We start from the raw sequence: 19,075 nt of genomic DNA on the forward strand, positions 1-19,075 counted from the left end.
CGCACCGGCAGCCCACGCGGGTGAGCAGGGCAGCGCGCACGGGCTACAGCAGGGTATTGCGCAGGCCACGCAGGCAAACAGGCGGCGCGCACGTACACGCAGGCAGCGCGGGGCAGCATTAGCCGCATCAGCACCGTACAGTCGTGTACGGACGTACGGCTATCCGTACTGTCGTACGGATACTGTACTGGCGTCCGTACTGTACGGATGCCGCTGTACAAACAGGGAGCTGCGTCAAGAAACTGCGACAGGGAGTTGCAACAGAAAAGTACATTTTTCGAAACCTTTTTTTTATCTGTACCTTGCAGAGGTACAGCAGGTACAGTGGTACTCTGCACAAGTACACAGGTACAGAAAGTACAGCAGGTATAGCAGTTTTTTTTTTGGGAGAAGAAGGAAAAGGAGAGAGAGCACTTTGCTCTTCATTCCCGGATCATTTTCAGTTCTCAAAACTGTGTGTTGAAGGTACAGCAAGTACCTTCGAGTCCCTTGTGCTTGAGGTGACTAGTACCACAATGTGTGGTTGATTGCACAGTTATCTTATTTCGGGAAGGTAATGCCTTGATTTTGCAGAGGACTTTTATGCTTTTGCTGAGTGCAAATCTCAGCTTTTGGGTGACATTTTCAAAGGGCTTTTGCCTGGAAGCTTATGCAGTGTATGCCTTGAGGCAGTGTGGAGCCAGGGAGCCCACATTGGTCTTGTTTCCGCAGTGTATTCAGTGACATTTCTACAGGTCACATTTTGTGTACGGCACTTTGGAAAATCTCAGTTGAGCCACGCTTGGCCAGGGCGCATCGAGTTTACTCGGTCCCTAACTGTCCATCGTTGACAGTGCTCAAAAGATTTTCTCTTCAGTGTTTGTACGTTGGGATCCGTGTTGTTATTGTGTACACAGGGCTGTTTATGCATTGCATTGTCAGGTGAAAGTGCCAGGAGAGCGCTGTATTTTGTATGCTATCTCAGTGTTGAGGTGTTTTTCACTTGGCACAGGTGTCAAATCAAGGGGCTTTTGCTCAGATTTTGCTTGAGAGCACTTGAGTTACTGTTTGAGACCTTCAGATGCCTTTTATCCCCTTGGCAGAAGGGTGATTGCTTGGGATTTGTCCCATTTTCTGTTGCAGGTTTGTGACAGGCTGAAGTGTCTGGAGCCTCTTTTTCAGTGAACAAAACAGTGTATGACAGGTGGTTTATGCATATAAAATCAGTGCAATACCTCATTTGAGGTGGGAGAAGTGATCAGGACAGCAGTGTTTCATGCTTCATCAGATGATGATGCACTGTTAAAGCACCTGTGGAACAGCTGCAGCATTCTGAAATTACTGTTTTATGCCTATTTGAGCACGGTACAGTGTGTCAGAAGATACAGTAACTGGAGGGAAATTTTCTGTTTTGCTGCAGATTCTTTTGACAGTAAAAACAGCACTATTGTGAGTGCTCCTGGCTCTTGATAGAGCAGGTTTTTTCTGAGAAATTAGAACTTTATTCAGTCATTTTTTGACTTACAGGGAGTCAGGAACTTTCCTTATGTGATATGGCATCAGGGGGAAGTGAATCTTCAATTCTGAACATAAAAAAATTGGAAGGAGCACACAATTATGCATTATGGGCAGAACAGTGTTTGAATGTACTTCTGCTAAAGAAGATTTCTAAGCCCATAAGGGTGAAGGGTGTCAAGCCATCTGACATGGCAGATGATGAATGGGAGGAGCTTGATTTGTCCGCAAGGGCAGCTATCATGCTTACTATTTCTGATACTCTTGTGTTCAATGTTCAGGCTGAAAAGACCTCTTATGGCCTATGGCAGAGGCTAGCAGAGTTGTATGCCCAAAAGAGTTCAGCCAGTAAGGTTTATTGGTTGAAGAAGCTGGTTGATCTTCGCATGAAGGAAGGTACAACTATGACCTCACACTTGAGTGAGTTCAATGCCATCTTTACACAGCTGATTGCACAAGGGTTGAACCTTGATGAGGAGTTCAAGGCTACTTTCTTGTTGTGTACCCTCCCTGAGAGTTGGGACACATTCAAGACCACCGTGTCAAATTCAAATGTCATTCTTATGTATGCTGATGTGGAGAGCTCTCTCCTTATGGAGGAGATGAGCAGGAAGAACAATATGGGCAGTAAGTCTTCCAATGCTTTGCAGGTACAGGAAAGAGGCAGGACTCAGCAGAAGGGGAGATCTGCTAGTAAGTCCAAATCCCGCAGTCTGTCCCGTGGCAAAAAGGATATTGAATGCTTTTATTGTGGCAAGAAGGGACATGTGAAGTCTAAGTGCTTCAAGTTTATACGGGATCAAAAAGCCAAGAAGGCTGAGGCAAAAGATGCAGGCAGTGGAAGCAAAGGCAAAGGCAAGGCCAAGGCAGATGACTTGGATGCAGTGAATGTTGCAGCAGAGGACAGTGACAGTGACAGACATGATGTTTTATGCTCTTCTGCTGTAATTGCACATACTTTGGTTATTGATGGCCATGACATGCACACCTGGCTCTTGGATTCAGGTGCTTCTTTTCATGTTACTCCTCATAGGGAGTGGTTTACTTCCTACACAGGTACTCATGGAGTTGTTCATCTTGGGAACAACTATGCATGTCAGATTGCAGGGATTGGCAGTATACAGATAGTATTCCCTGATGGATGCATATTTATGCTTGATGGTGTTCGCCATGTGCTGCAAATCAAGAAAAATCTGATTAGCACTGGCTTGTTGGATGACAGTGGTTACCACACCACATTTGGGGATTCCAAATGGGTGATTACTGATGGCCAAGTTGTAGTGGCTGAGGGTTTTAAGAGTGATACCTTGTACCCTCTTTATGTTTCTAGTGTAGGTAATCATGTTGTTGCCATAACCGAGCTGCCAAAGGTTTCATTGTGGCATAGCCGGTTGGGACACATGTCCGTTAAAGGAATGCAAGAACTGTCACGTTTGGGTTATCTGCCGTCTCTTTCATTTTCAGATTTGCCTACTTGTGATCATTGCATATTTGGCAAGCATTCTATGACTCCTCATAAGAGGAGAACTCCCCAAAATAGAGCACCGCTTGATCTAGTGCACACTGATTTGTGTGAGATGCCACAGCTATCACTAGGGGGTGCAAAGTATTTTATTACTTTTATTGATGATGCCACATGCAAAGTGTGGGTCTATTTCTTGAAGCATAAGAGCGATGCCTTAGATGCTTTCAAGAAGTTTGTCGCTCAGGTTGAGAATCGGACAGGTCGCAGGCTGAAATGCCTCAGATCCGATAATGGGGGTGAGTATGTGTCACATGCTTTTGTGCAGTTTTGCGAAGCTAAGGGCATCAAACAGGAACTCACAGCCCCTCATAATGCATCTCAAAATGGTGTAAGTGAGCGGATGAATCGAACTATTTAGGAGAAGGTTCGATGTATGTTGTCTTATGCTGCATTGCCCCATGGCTTTTGGGCAGAAGCCGTGCAAACAGCAGTTCACATAATCAACAGGTCGCCTAACAAGGCTTTGGAGTTGAAAGTGTTAGAAGAGGTGTGGTCTGGCAAGCCACCCTCATATAAGCACTTGCGTGTGTTTGGCTGCGAGTGCTTTGCTCATATACGCAAAGAACTGCGCACCAAACTGGAGCCAAAGTCTTCCAGATGCATCTTTATGGGTTAGGGTGACGAAGGTGAAATGGGGTACAGGTTATGGGATCCCGTTAAACGGAAGATTATACGCAGCAATGATGTCATCTTTAAAGAGGATAGTGTACACAAAGAACCCGTGCAACCTGTGGAATACAGGAGGGTTGTTTATGATGATGTCGGACAGCAAAGAATGCCCATTAATATGCAGCAGCAGTCTGCTGCAGATAACCCTGTTCAAGAGGGTATACAGGCTGAAAATCAGTGTACACAAAGAACCCGTGCAACCTGTGGAATACAGGAGGGTTGTTTATGATGATGTCGGACAGCAAAGAATGTCCATTAATATGCAGCAGCAGTCTGCTGCAGATAACCCTGTTCAAGAGGGTATACAGGCTGAAAATCAGCCAGATAATTTTGCCAATGATGCACCACTGGATATGCCAGCAAATGGAGCTGTAGAACAGCCAGATATGGTGGTACAGCCACCCGTCATGCATGACGAACAGGCTAGACAGCAGCCTAATCCGGAACATTTTGTTAGGAGGAGCACCCGTGTACAATGGCCTCCTGACAGGTTTGTCCCAGGAGCCAATAATGTGGCTGATTTTATTATGCTGACAGATTGTGGTGAGCCTTCCAGCTTCAAGGAAGCTAGGAAGAACAGAGAAAAGGAAGTGGGAGAAAGCCATGCATTCAGAAATGGACTCCCTACTTCAAAATGATACATGGGACTTGGTGCAGCTACCTGCAGGCAGAAAGGTTCTGCCATGCAAGTGGGTTTACAAAGTCAAAGTGGATTCAAATGCTTTACCGAGGTATAAGGACAGATTGGTTGCCAAGGGATTTAAGCAGGAGAAGGGCATTGACTTTGATGAGATCTTTTCCCCTGTAGTCAAGATGACTACTTTGAGAGCAGTGTTAGCTCTTGTTGCTCATGAGGACATGGATTTATGTCAGATGGATGTGAAGACTGCTTTTCTTCACGGAGATCTCCATGATGAGATCTATATGAGTCAGCCAGAGGGATATGCTGTTAAAGGGAAAGAGCAGCTTGTGTGTAAGCTCAAGAGGAGCTTGTATGGACTCAAGCAGGCGCCAAGAGAATGGTACAAGAAGTTTGATGCCTTCATGCAGTCCCAAGGGTATCATAGGTGTGAGACCGATCATTGCTTGTACACCAAACGGGCAAAGGATGGCAGTTTGATGCTACTCATTCTATATGTGGATGACATGCTGATTGCCAGTAAATCTCAGCAGGAGATTAGTACTTTGAAGAAACAACTGCATAAGTCTTTTGACATGAAAGACTTGGGTAATGCAAATCATATTCTTGGCATGCGGATTACTCGTGACAGGTCCAAGGGACTTTTGTTTCTGTCACAGAAGGAGTACATTGACAAAGTACTGCAGAGGTTTAAAATGGAGGGGGGGAAGTCTATTAGTACCCCGTTGCCTCCACATTTAAACCTTAGCAGTAAGGACAGCCCCAGATCAGATGATGATAAGGCTGAAATGGCCAAGGTTCCGTATGCATCTGCAGTTGGTTCTTTGATGTATGCCATGGTTGCCACTCGTCCGGATATTGCTTTTGCGGTGGGAGTCATCAGCAGGTATATGGCAAATCCAGGCAAGCGGCACTGGGAAGCAGTGAAAGGTGTCTTGAGGTATCTCAAGGGTACCAAAGACTTGTGCATATGCTATGGTAGGCAGGATGCATTGGTGCATGGTTTTACAGATTCAGACTATGCAGGGAATGCAGATAACCGGAAGTCTACTACCGGTTATATTTTCACATTTGCAGGAGGTGCTATATCATGGGTGTCTCGGTTGCAGAAATGTGTTGCACTGTCAACTACTGAAGCTGAATATGTTGCAGCCACTGAGGCTTGCAAGGAAGCAATATGGCTTGCTCGGCTGGTGGGAGATTTGGGCATTATAGGAGATATGCCAGTTTTGCATTGTGATAGTCAGAGTGCTATCATGTTGGCAAGAAATCCGGTCTTTCATCAAAAGACCAAGCACATAGATGTGAAATATCATTTCATTAGGGAGGTACTGGAAGACAAGCGACTTGAGCTTGTGAAGGTGCATATTGATGATAATCCTGCAGATTTGCTCACTAAGAGCTTGCCTACAGAGCGGTTTGCACATTGCCGCCACATCATGGGATTAGGATGAGACCATTCTTATTTTATGGTCTTGTATACAGTAACTGTATATTGCTGTAATTTTTATTCTTTTCTCCCCTTTAGGCACATTGGCCTTTAGGTGGGAGGTTGTTGGGGTAAAGGCACATTGCCACCCCTTTATTAAAGATATGACACCTATGACTGTCTTAAGACAGTCATAGGGTGAAAAACCTAATCCTAATAAAACTTAAGAGTTTGTGGTGTGGCTCATCACTACGCACCCACATCTTTTGAGTCTCTTCTCTCTCTCACTCTCCCCGGTTGTACTTCTCCCTCATTCTTTTCCTCACATGGGCGTTGTCTTCTCAGGCCCGATCTTCACGATGCGCCCGGCCATGTAGGCCAGGATTAGCCGGGGATACGCCGCTCTTGCCAGGCTGGAGCGATAGTGCTACCACTCCCACTTCCAGGACCCGCGGACCAAGTCTCTCCTTTTTGATTCTTTGGTCCGCCCAGCAGGCATATACGGTAGCCCTTGGTGGGGAGTCGACCTTTCAGACACAGAGTGGGCTCGAGTTGAGCGCCTACAGATACTGATGTTTGCTCGGATGATTCGTAGCAAACCATCGGTACCACACCGGATCATTCTAGCAGAGTTCGGCGCCTCACCCCTACAGCTTGATGCGGCTTTTCAGGCTATCACCTATCTCCACAGAGTCAGGGATTTTGGCTCCTCCGCTGACGGTCGCCTCCGCCTACCTTGGTTAGCCCTATCCTCCTCTATGGCCTTATCCGTTGATGGGGACCAGCGATGCTGGTATAGTCGTCTTTCCAGTTGGTTCACTTGACTGGGCCTCGACTTAGACCGGTTGCCTCCTTTTCAGTACAGCCTCGACGCTCCACCATCTCCTCTCTCCCCCACTGACCAGGAGGTCAACCGGCTCATTCGAGTGGATCTGCTCCAGCTCCACACCTGGCGGACATGGTTTCTTCACTCCGAGCTTCCTGTGAAGCTCGACTTCTACCGCCGACACTGCCTCCAGATCTCACAGGAGGGCTTCATAACACCTCCGGGTTACACACAACTTCATCTACCACATGCGCTGCGGATCTCCCTCGGTCAGTTTAGGGTCTCGTCACATCGATTACGGATCGAGAGTGGACGCGCAGAGGGTATCCCACGAGAGGACCGCCTTTGCCCACTTTGCGACTTGCAGGAGATCGAGTCAGAGGAGCACTTTGCTTTAGGATGTCCTATCTATTATGCCATTCGAGGCCGATACCACTGCCTCTTGTGCAACGGATTCGGCTCCCTCCCACACATGCTGCAATTCCCGGATCAGCGGTGCCTAGCCGCTTTCTTACATGAGATGACCCGCCACCGAGATACTTCTCTCTGAGCACGGCGACACGAGCAGCACACACAGCGTGAGGACACCCAGCGGCCTATCACTGACTTCTTTCAGTCACAGGATACCTCTTCTCAGTCTAGCCGACGACGCGGACGTGAGCGAGAGCCAGAGCCACGACAGCTGCGTCAGCGGACAGACTCACACATCCAGGTCCATGACATCTCGTCTCTGCTCTCGGCCCGCCCCACTGGGGTTACCGTTGCCCTCATCCATAGGGCCACCCGTCGCCCCCGACGACCGAGCTCGACTAGGCCGCGTGACGTCAGAGGCCAATCATCTATCGCAGGGTTTTTTTCGACTTCCCATTTGACGGCCCCTCTATGATTGGTCTCTGACAATCACCACTTGCACATGTATACTGTATCTCCCCCCTCTGCCCCATTTTTGGTGCCCCCCCCTTCTTCTTCTTTGTATCATCTGGAGGTAGACACATATTCTTTGTATCAGGACTAGACACATAGTCCTTCATAACCTCTTTTTTGTAGAAACGGTTGGTTGGCCCGTTTTGAGACCACCACCGTTATGCTCATTGTATCAGTTATCTTTAGTCTCATAGACCTTCACAGTCTCCCGAAGACTTTAATAAACTTTCTTTCTTTCTTTCTTTCTCTCTCTCTCTCTCTCTCTCTCTCTACAGCACATCCCAAGGCTCGGCCCATGGTGAGCATACCTCTCAGCAGTAATACTCAGGGTCTTTTCTCATTGAAAGATGTACAAGATGGCCTCAAGAAAATGGTAAATGGAAAGGCAGCAGACACTCTACACCTAGTGGCTGAACTCATTAAGTGGACCAATGAGCACACGCAAAGGCACATAGCAATGGCACTAAATCAGGCTTTGATGAATGGTTTCCCAACAGAATGGCAAGAGAATTGGATCAAACCAATCTACAAAGGGGGTGACCGCAATCAATTAACAAATTACAGAACAATAATGGTATGTTCCACTCTAGCCAAACTATATAGCACAATAGTAGAGGCAAAATTGAGTGCTTGGGCAGAGAAAGAAAATAAAAGAGCAATGGGACAAGCTGGTTTCAGACCAAAACACTGTACAGTGGATCACCTAGTCACTCTTCGAGTTTTGATGGAGGAAAGCCGCCTCAAGGGGAAGCCACTCTTCTGTTGTTTCATTGACTTTAAGAAGGCATTTGATACAGTGCCTAGGGATGTGCTATGGGAGAGAATGGAATGCATAGGGGTGCCCGAGGAAATAAGGTTTGCTGTCTTTAGACTTTATGAGAAAGTAAAATGTCAACTAAAATGTAAGGATGGGATGTCACAAGAGTTCTATAGTAATATGGGGGTAAAACAAGGATGTCCGCTCTCACCCACTTTGTTCGGCCTATGCATTGATAGACTTGAGGAGTTGGTGAATGAAGAAGCATGTAAAGATGAGTTATACAGCCCTCATCTAGCAGGTCTCGTGATTTGGTTGCTTCTTTACGCAGATGATGTGGTTGTTTTCACTGATAGTGAAAGTAAGATGCAAAAAATGATGGATATCTTCAGCATATTTTGTGCAGAGAGTGGGATGGCTATTAATGTCAACAAAACTAAACTCATGATAGTCAAGACTATACAGCCAAGCAGCCCCCTCCAAATCTTATATAAAGGACAACCCATTGAGACAGTGCACTCATTCAAATACTTGGGTATTGAAATCCCCGCCAATAATAGATGGAACAGCTGTGTGCAACGGAGACTTGATGCAGGATGGGCAAAATACTTCCAATTTGAAAATGAGTGCAACAATAGCAATACGAGAAGGTGGCAAGTACGAAATATGATCTTTGGGGCATATGTGATACAGACAGTACTCTACGGAGTAGAGGTATGGGGTGGGAGTATATCTCCATCAACGTGGAATGAGATAGAGAAAATGCAAAAGTCTTTCATTAGGAGGCACCTGGGCATCAAGGCTACTACACCATACTCTTTGTTACTCCTAGAGACAGGATGTATACCCATAGAGCTACATGCTCTGAAGAGAGTACTCAGATACATCACAAAGGTCAAGTGCATGGATAATGAAAGGCTACCAAAGAGAGCATGGAATGAAAGTCAGAAGCTTCAAAAGACAAACAAGGGCAAGATTTTGACATCCGGATGGGCACAGGACCTAAAAAAATGGTTCAAGAAGTGGGAAGTAGAAGAGTATTTAAACTACTCTTCAGAGGAGATTGATGAAGAGGCTTTTCATTATGACCTGCTGAATGCACTACACAGGAAATGGCAAACAGCAGAAAACAAAGATAAATTTGAGTACTATCGCACATATATCAACCTCGAATATTGGTCAATTTATACAGGAAGGGAGACAACAACGCAGAAGTACATATGTACACCTATAGCAGTGCATAAACGGAGGGCTTTAGCCTCACTTCGCACCCGATCACACCAGCTGCAAATAGAAACAGGGGGATGGAAAAAGATGCCAAGGGAGAGTAGAATATGCCAACTATGTGATCAAGGTATGGTTGAAACAGAAGAACACATGGTAATGATATGCCCTCACTATGCACACATTAGGGAAGAGTTCAATCACCTCCTTGAGGGACATAACAAACTGGCTGATTTGCTGCATAAAGGGTCACCTTCAGCTTTAGGAACATTTGTGTATAAGCTCTTCAAGCATAGGAATCCACCTGAATCCTAGAAGGTGGTTTCTCTTTCCACCCTCCCATCTTCGGGAGGAGCTTTCATGTACTTGTGATATTGTATTGCTCAGGTCCCATAGGCCGGTTTTGGTCTTCAGAGGACGATAATATATTCTTCTTCTTCTTCTTCTTCTCTCTCTCCCTCTTCTATACTCTCTCTCTATTGCGATTTCTGCCCAGCCCTCTTCTGAAAGTTTCCCAACTCCTAGATGATGTGGTTTTCAATTGGCAAATTGTTCTTCAGTGCTGCAAATTGGTTTTGTTGCTGCCATTTAGATTCCAGCCACTTGTGGGCACGTTTTCTGAAGTGCAACTTAGCAAAGAACGTTGAAATTTGATTGTTGAACGTGATTTTGAGATGTGGTTAAGGTTTCATTGGCCTTCTCTCAGTCTCACACAGATGGGTAACACTTCGTCGGTGCTTCAAGCCGCCATTGTTTGTTTTGGGGGATGCATCCCTTAGAGCTCGTAGCTCCTTCATGCCGGATGCCTCGGTTGTGCCTATGATGGGTACATGATGACAAATCTGATTACAATACATGAGCGCACTACATTCGGTAGGTGACCGAAGGGTGCTCTAAGTGTAATTCTTGCTTTGTGGATGCATATGCTATACTTTTCATTCGATGCGATGCATACAGCTTGACATTCACACTTAGTGAGTTCTGTCAGAGGATATATAGAATATCCTAAGGCCAGATAGTGGAAGGAAGCAGCCGAAAGAATCCTTGGTACATCAAGGGTAAAATGCATTTTAGAACCTGTTATAGGCAGTAACTGAGCAGTGGCATTTCTTTGGCGAGAAGAAAGCAAAATACTTACCACTGAGACCGAGTATACGGCAGCAATATGTAGCAATACAAGATGCAATTTGGCTTCAAAGATGACTTAATGACCTTGACATTGAACCTGAAGTTCCAATCCCCGTTGTTTGTAACAGCTAATCATGCATTGCTTTGGCCAAGGATACCCTGGTTCATTTAGGGACTTTGCATGTATTACTGCCTTTGTAAAAGGTCGACGTTCAAGATGTTCAAGTGATCTAGCAAAATATTCACCAAGACATGACTGAGGGATAAGTTTTTATTATGTAGCATTGGATTGATTGTGCATATAATGCAGCTTCAAATAATCAAGCCGAGCTCCTACAAGCATGCACATTATGGGAAAGATAGTGGGGCTTATGCCCTCACGGTTTGTAATAAAGCCTCTAGCATTAGTCTTCAATTCATTTAGCTGTGTTCTCATGGCCTCACAAATTTTACATGTGAAGTGTATTCAAAGCTCCTGTTTAGTCCACTTAAAAATATAGATCCAAGGGGTGCGAGACTCCTTTTAATTAGAGCTGTTCATTTGCATAGATGCCACTGCTTACTGTCTATATGAAAATGCAACCTGTGTGACATATTTTGAGATAGAGGATGTGGGGCCCATATTTTGGCAACATGTTAAAAATTTGACACCTCAAAATGTCACAGGTTCTGACAAACATGTTTGGTAGAACAATTCTTTTGTATTTCAACTTTGGTGTGAACATACTACACACTGATTTTAGATACTTGGATCAGAGAATGTGAAAGAAAGACCTCTCTAAATAAAAAGATAGGTGTGTCTCTGTAGACTATTACTTGCTAGTATTTTAACAATCAACCTTATCTCCAGTTCTGCTCTGTTGTGGCAACTAGATAGAACTTTTACAGTATTATTTTGCATGCTAAGACCAGGCCTATATTTCCACTCCTTTTTTTGGTTGTACTACTACGAGTTTATTTTGAGAGTTTGTTTGCTTAAGCTAGTCAGGTGCACAAGTGCACAAGTGCGATTATCTCATTTTGTCTTTTTCCTTCTACTTTAGATCTATTTTGAAGAACCGATCTGACTTTTTATTTTTTGTGCATGTGAAGTTGATTTGTATCTTAGATTCCTGCCTGTGCAGGGGTTCCATGCATCATAACAACTCCTCTTCAAGGCCTACAAAAGTACTCTACTACTGTTTATCAACCTGGGTGCCTTGATGTGACTTGCATGTCAGACTCTTTAATACAGGATGCTGTGGATAGTGCTTCAAGGGCAGATGCTGTTATTTTGATTGTGGGTCTAGATCAGTCTCAAGAGAGGGAAGACCATGATCGCTTAGAGTTGATTCTCCCTGGACAGCAACAGAAATTGGTCTCTAGGGTCGCGGCTTCTGCAAGAGGACCTGTTGTGCTTGTGCTAATGTGTGGAGGCCCTATTGATGTGTCATTTGCCAGAGATGAACCTAAGATTCAAAGCATTATCTGGGCTGGTTATCCTGGTGAAGCTGGAGGGAAAGCGATTGCTGAAGTGATTTTTGGAGACTACAATCCTGGTAAGGATAATTATTTTGCTGAATGATATAAGACAATTTCAATAGTTTTTTTATAAGAACATTGATGAAGTGATTGAAACAGCTTCTATCTGTAATTTCTTTAGAACTGTATCCCCTAGTCCTAACCTGAGAGATTCTGCAGACATGTTGCTTTCAAAAGGTGGTTGATAACTAAGGACACTTAGTTATCAACCACCTTTACATCTAAAGAGAGAATAACTTGTGCCTTGTGGCCAGCTAGGAACAGAAGGGTCTTTATTTGTTGGTACTTGAGAGATAATTACAGTGTAATAATCAAAATTTGGGAACTCTGAACCTTGAAGAAATCATCCTTCTAAACCAACATAATGTGAAGGCTATCCAAACAGGTGGGGAGCAATGAACCTTTCATAAATAACCTTTTTGAACCAATAACACGGGGCACTGTAAAGATGACTGCACATGACTGACAAGTGGTGTATCAGGCTACACGCAATGGTTGTGGCAGGACTTCTATTTTCTCTACTAATATAAGAAGTTGAGAACATTCTTGGTTGTCACATGTGGCCTTCTAGAATGAGAACATTGTAGGAAGAATGAATAGCAAGGAAGAATGCATAGTTGGGACTAGCTTCTATGACATCCCTACCAAAGAAGATTATTCTTGGCAGCAAAGAGGGGATCTCTTTCTCTGCAAACTACTTGAAGATTTCTAGACATGCAATAGTGCAGATAAAGTTATGCGAAAAAGAACACTGTTGTAACGAAAGAGCAAATCATAATTCATTCATGCAATGTAAAAGGCACACATAGGGGATCCTCCGCATCCCTACTGGGCTTGTAGGAGGACCCAACTACATAGATTCTTCCATAACAGAAGACACAAGACAATCAACCTCGCATATATCGACACTCCTGGCATTGAGCCATGAAATACTTGTTGAATGACAGCTGGAGCTGTCACGCACTGCATAGATCACGGCGAAACGTAGAATAAGATGCAGGAATCACGCACACCGCCAATGCTTATAGGCTCCTCCAACTGTCCATGCATCTTGCCAAGTGGTACAAAGCCTACCAGCCCTCCCTTAACCCATGGTCAGGTTGTATCCATTCCAACACCCCCTCAAGCTGATGGTAACCAAAAAATGCGTTTTGAGCAGGCGAAACGCCTAGAAACTTTTCTAGGCGAAACATTTCACCAAAACGGGCGAAACGCTCTGGTACAGGTTGTTGCACTGGTGTCTTGACTCTTTTGAGAGTGCTCAGTGTGTATATGTGTATTTGAGATCTCTTTTCAGAGAGAGAGAGAGAGAGTATGGAGATAATTATTTATGTTTTATATATTATTCATATAAAATACATTTTGAAAACCCGTTTCTAGACGAAATGCCTGGCGAAATCCAGAAACGATTCTTGTTACATTGGGATGGGATACCTCAAAGATCTGCAGTAACGAAATGACTTCTTGTCAACAAACTCTGCGCAGCTCAAAGCAAAGAGCTAGCTTCCAAAGTTGACGAAAACCACAAAAGGTCGTAGTGTCAAACGTGTTCCACTTGAGAGAAACCAACCAAAGATACTATGACGAAGAACTTACTACAAACCAGATTTGAATGGACATACCGAAGTCATGAAATGTTGACGGACTCGACAAACTTTATTGACTCCGCCTCAACCCTAGTGGCTAGTATCGAGTGACACACTCGACAACTTAACATTGCATGAACCTTATTTTTCCACCTGAGCTGATCAGAACGCGTACTCCTCATACTCATTAGCCGATGGTTCATCAGTTACGCATAAGGTGGCAAATTCTAGTGCAGTAGCAATATGAGTAGACTCTTTTTTCTTCTTGCTATCTTTGTTCTTCTTCTCAGCGTCGTCCATCTTCTTGTAGCAGATTTTTTCCTTATGGCCAGGCTTTCCACAGTAGGCACAATTTAATTTCTTCTCATTGCATGCAAACACTCTATCCTCCATCCATTCATTCAATTGACATCTTTCATCATCAAGAAATGTAGCTATCATTTCTTTGAGGCTTATGCTTGCTTGCATTCACATGTAAAATTTTGGCAATATCATTATATTTAGGGGGTAGACTGGAAAGTAGGACAGCTTTGGAGACATCTTCGTTACTTGAACACCGAGGTCTGAGAGTTGTCGAACAATTGTCTTCATGTAGTTGAGATGTTCTCCCAGCGTGGCACCATCCTTCATCCTTAATCCAAAGTACTCTTGCTTGAGAAGAACCTTGGAGTTCTTCAGGCGTGCTCCAAACATAGTTTCAATCGACACACAATTATCTCGAACATTCTTCCTAAAATCAATGTGGTGATGAAACTTGGCACCTAGAGCTCGTCCCTATAGGCCATCCTCTGGTGGTTCTAGTGATGCCCTATAGGCCATGGTATGTGCCTTGTAGGCATAGATAAAGACACTTATAGTGTTAGTGTCTTTTAGGCCACATAGGACACTTAGTCCTATGTGACACCTAGGCACTTAGTCCTAGGTCTAGGTACTTGTACCTTGTACTCCTTTGTTTTTGATTATCTAATCCAAGTTTAACGTGATGGGTAAGGCTTGTGCTACGTTTTGCTATTTGTACTCTCTCTCTCTCTCAAGCGATCCTACAGTGGTATCAGAGCCATGTTCGACTCGTCTTCTGTCCCCGGATTTGCATATGCTCCCTATACCTTCATTCGTACAGTCCGTACGATTGTACGGACGTCCGTACAGATCCTGCGTCAGAATCTGTACGTTCTCCACCCGTGGCTTCCGTACTCACTTGCATCGTACAATCTACATCAGACGTCCGTACATTGGACACTCACCGTACAGAACATCCCGTACCTGCTCCGTAGTGTCGTCGTGCACCTTTCGTACTCATAGCCTGCTCCGTACGTGCCTCGCTGTACAATCGTACTTGCATCGTCGTATAACCGTACAAATTCGAATCTGCATCGCCGTATACCGTACAGTTTGGTACATGCATTGCGTACACCGTACAGCTACGTACTTGAGCAGTTGTACAGATCCGTACTTGCACTACGTATCTGTTCGTACAAGATACTGTACTGCTCTCCGTACATGTATTCCGTACAGTCAGCATACCTGTACGTACTGTGCTTTCGTACACTGTACTACGTAGTACTCGCATCCGTACAGCTGTACATTGGATTCCGTGCTGATATCCGTATTGTTTAGTACACCAGTTCAGTACTTGCGCTGTACGTTGTACTTGCATTGTACTTGCTCTGGGATTTGGTGCACTTTTGCAGAAAATTTGTGGACAGTAGTCCTAATTTTGTAGTTGCAAGCCTTGAGGCTATTTTCTTTGGGATTTGGTTTGCAATTTCTTGTTTGTTTGCGGGTCAGATTGCAGGACATTGAGTCACTTTTGCAGGACATTGGGTCAGATTACAATACATTGTCTCACGTTTGCAAATTCTCAGCAAAATTTGGGGCTTTTCTACAGTTGTCCTCTTTTTGGCCTATTTGCCCTCATTAAATTTGGGGTTTTTGCCATATTTGCTGTTTTTGTATTGAACATTGCCTGCCACAGTCACATTTGGATTGGATCTGCATTTGCCCTTTGATTTGGGTTGAAAAATTGCAGATATTTGCTGTCATTTTTGGACAGCCAGCTTTTTGCAGTGATAGCCTTGAGGCTTTTGGGTTTTCAGGTCTTTTTTAGGGTATCACATTTGCTATGGCTGGGAACAATCAAGATTTATTTGGAGTTCTTCGTGAAGATGATAAGTTGGATGGCACCAACTATCCGATGTGGTCTTATCTCATGAAACATATTCTTGTTGCAAAGCATTTGTGGAATATTGTTTCTGGGGTTGATCTGAGGCCAGCCAATGCTACAGTGGTTGCCTCTACTGCTGGTCCTTCTGCAGGGGGTACTACTCCTGATGCCTCTTCCTCTAGCACTCCTGCTGCTGCTCTTCCAACTCAAGAACAGTCAAGATGGGATGCAAGAGATGCAAATGCACATTCGTGCATTGCTTTATCATGCAAGAGAATCATTATTCCACACATCCGGTCTTGTAGGACAGCAAAGGATGCTTGGGATAATTTGGCTTCTCTCTATCAGATTCGCAATGAAGCTCGTGTTGCATATTTGAGAAGGCAATTACAGGAAGTCAGTATGAATGAAGGTCAGTCTATGGATGCATACCTGACAAAGGTCGAGGACCTCATGGAACAGCTTGCCAACATTGATGAGGTGGTGCCAAATTCACAGCTTGTCAGTACCACATTGAATGGACTGCCAGATACATATCAAGGGTTTGCTACAACCCTTCAATTAGTGGCCATGGGTAATCGAGACCACTATTCTTTTGATCAGCTAGTGACTTTGCTTTTGCAGGAAGAGCAGAGTAGAGCTAATAGACAAGCCATTATTCCTGATCATGCATTTGCTTCACAGCAGACAGGAAGAGGCAAGGCTTCCAAGCCTATGGGCAAGCCAAAATCTGCACATAGCAGCTGCAATTCCTCCCATGCATCTAAAAATACAGCAAATAAGTCAAAGAAGAAAAGATGCAACTATTGTTGCAAGCCTGGACATGACATTTCAGAATGCAGGAAGCGCATTGCTTCGGAGAAAAAGAAAGCAGGATTGACAGTTAATCCTCACATGCTATTGAATCCCAAGCCAGAAGATGCTTCACATGCACATGCTCTTCAGGATGATTGGGCATGGGCTGTCCATTGCTCATTTGATCCCTCCAAAGCTGATGCATTCTTTACTGCTAATCATGCTCAGTCCTGGTACTTTGATAGTGGTGCTTCCAAGCATGTCACATCTTGCAGACAGTTGTTTCATTCTTTAGCTGATGCACCTCGAGGGGGGACTGTCGCATGTGCTAATAATGCTTCATATGCTGTTAAAGGAATTGGAGATGTGCAGCTCACATCCATTTCAAGCCATCCTGTTACTCTGACAAATGTTCTTTTTGTGCCTGGAATTGAAGTCAACTTGATTTCAATTTCAGCAATTGCCACTTCAGGTTTCAGAGTTATTTTTGATGGCTATAGATGCCTAGTTTATGATCTTCATGATGGCAATGCCATAGTTCTCACTGGCACTTTGCAAAAGGGGCTTTATCACCTTGATCATCACTCAGCTGCACTTTCTATTGAAGCATTTGCAATTTCAGATTCACAGCTTGCTGAAACTCATCTTTGGCATGAGAGAATGGGTCATCTCAATTATAGAGCTCTTGCAAAGCTACATTCACAGCAGATGGCAAATGAAATACCTCAAACTCACACAGTTTCCAAACGTGTGTGAGGGTTGTCTTTTGGGTAAGATGTATTGGTTTCCTTTTCAAAAAATTTGTCCAAAACTCTTACAAAGGAAATTGCAGCTAGTACACAGTGATGTCTGTGGCCCAATGAGGACAAATGCCATTGGGGGGTATAAGTATTTCATTACTCTCATTGATGATTTCACAAGATATTGCTGGGTATATCCTTTAAAAGCCAAATCTGAAGTTTTCTTATGCTTTCAGAGATGGCTGAATATGGTTGAGAATGAATCAGGATGCAAGCTTGTGACCCTCAACACAGATAGGGGGGAGAGTATATGTCAAGAGAGTTTGATGCATTTCTGTCTTCACGGGGCATTATTCACTCATGCACTACTCCTTACACTCCTCAACAGAATCCTGTTTCTGAAAGGAAAAACAGGTCCACAATGGAGATGGCCAGATGCATGCTTAAGGCCAAGTCTTTGCCCAATAAATTTTGGCTTGATGCAGTAATGTGTGCCAACTATGTGCTGAATAGATCACCTACACGGGCATTGAAGACTGTTACACCTTATGAAGCATGGAAAGGCAGGAAGCCTTCACTTTCACACATGAGAGTTTTTGGGTCTCTTGCATATGTTCATGTACCATCTCAGCTGAGACATAAGCTTGATGACAAGGCAATCAAATGCATATTTATTGGTTACAGCCAGGAGAGCAGAGGGTATCGGTTATATCAACCAAATACTGGGAAGATTATTGTCAGTAGAGATGTAATCTTTGCTGAACATTCAGCTTCTCCTCTTGTGGACTGCAAAGCAAAGCCAGATGTTGACATGTTTGATGCCTTTGAATCTTGGTTACCTTTGCCATCATCAGAAGAGGATTTTGACCAGCAACATGAGCCTCCTGCAGGCCCTCCACTAAGCAATAATCAGCCACAACCTCATGCTGATTTGCAGGTTTCTCTTCCGGCACAAAATGATCCCACTATTCATGATGCAGTCATTGAAGAAAGAGCTGTCACCCCAGATGGCTTCTTGATACATTGAGGGACAGCAAACAAGATCAGCCTTTTGCTGCCCGGACAAGATAAGGGAATAGACAGCATGGTCACTTTCTTGAGTTTGCACTCCTTGCTACAGCTTGCAATGAAGAGCCTCTATGCCATAAAGATGCTTTTGACAGCAAAGAGTGGATGGATGCAATGAGAGCTGAGTTACAATCTATTGCCAAAAATGACACATGGGAATTAGTAGATCTCCCTCCCGGCAACCATGCCATTGGAACGCAGTGGGTCTACAAATTAAAAAGGAAATCTGATGGCAGCATAGATCGATACAAAGCCCGTCTTGTTGCAAAAGGGTATGCCCAACAACAAGGCATTGACTTTAAGGAGACATTTGCTCCCACATCCAGGATTACTACCAATAGATGTGTCATTGCCATTGCAGCCCATCATCATTGGCAAGTGCACCAGCTTGACATCAAAACTGCTTTTCTTCATGGGGATCTGCAGGAAGAAGTCTATGTCACACAACCTCCTGGCTTTGAGGTTGTTAATTCTGAAAATAAGGTATGCCGGCTTAGAAAAGCCCTTTATGGTTTGAAGCAGGCACCGAGGGCATGGTATGCCAAAATTCATGCACACTTACTATCCCTTGGTTTTCAGAATAGT

At 44.3% G+C, this 19,075-nt stretch overlaps 1 protein-coding gene across 1 annotated transcript in view; it reads left to right on the forward strand.

Moving 5' to 3' along the window:
- Positions 1 to 19,075, forward strand: part of LOC147891419 (putative beta-D-xylosidase 7) — an 80,373-nt gene that overhangs the window by 37,257 nt on the left and 24,041 nt on the right. Inside the window, exon 6 of the mRNA XM_087389386.1 lies at positions 11,741 to 12,154. Within this exon, the coding sequence (XP_087245512.1) occupies positions 11,741 to 12,154 (414 nt within the window). The remainder of the gene's footprint in view (positions 1 to 11,740; positions 12,155 to 19,075) is intronic.

The sequence above is a fragment of the Dipteris shenzhenensis genome, chromosome 18 (assembly GCF_047967505.1).
Source record: "Dipteris shenzhenensis isolate YYH24624 ecotype China chromosome 18, Dip_SZ_1.0, whole genome shotgun sequence".
In the NCBI taxonomy this organism is placed as follows: Eukaryota; Viridiplantae; Streptophyta; class Polypodiopsida; order Gleicheniales; family Dipteridaceae; genus Dipteris; species Dipteris shenzhenensis.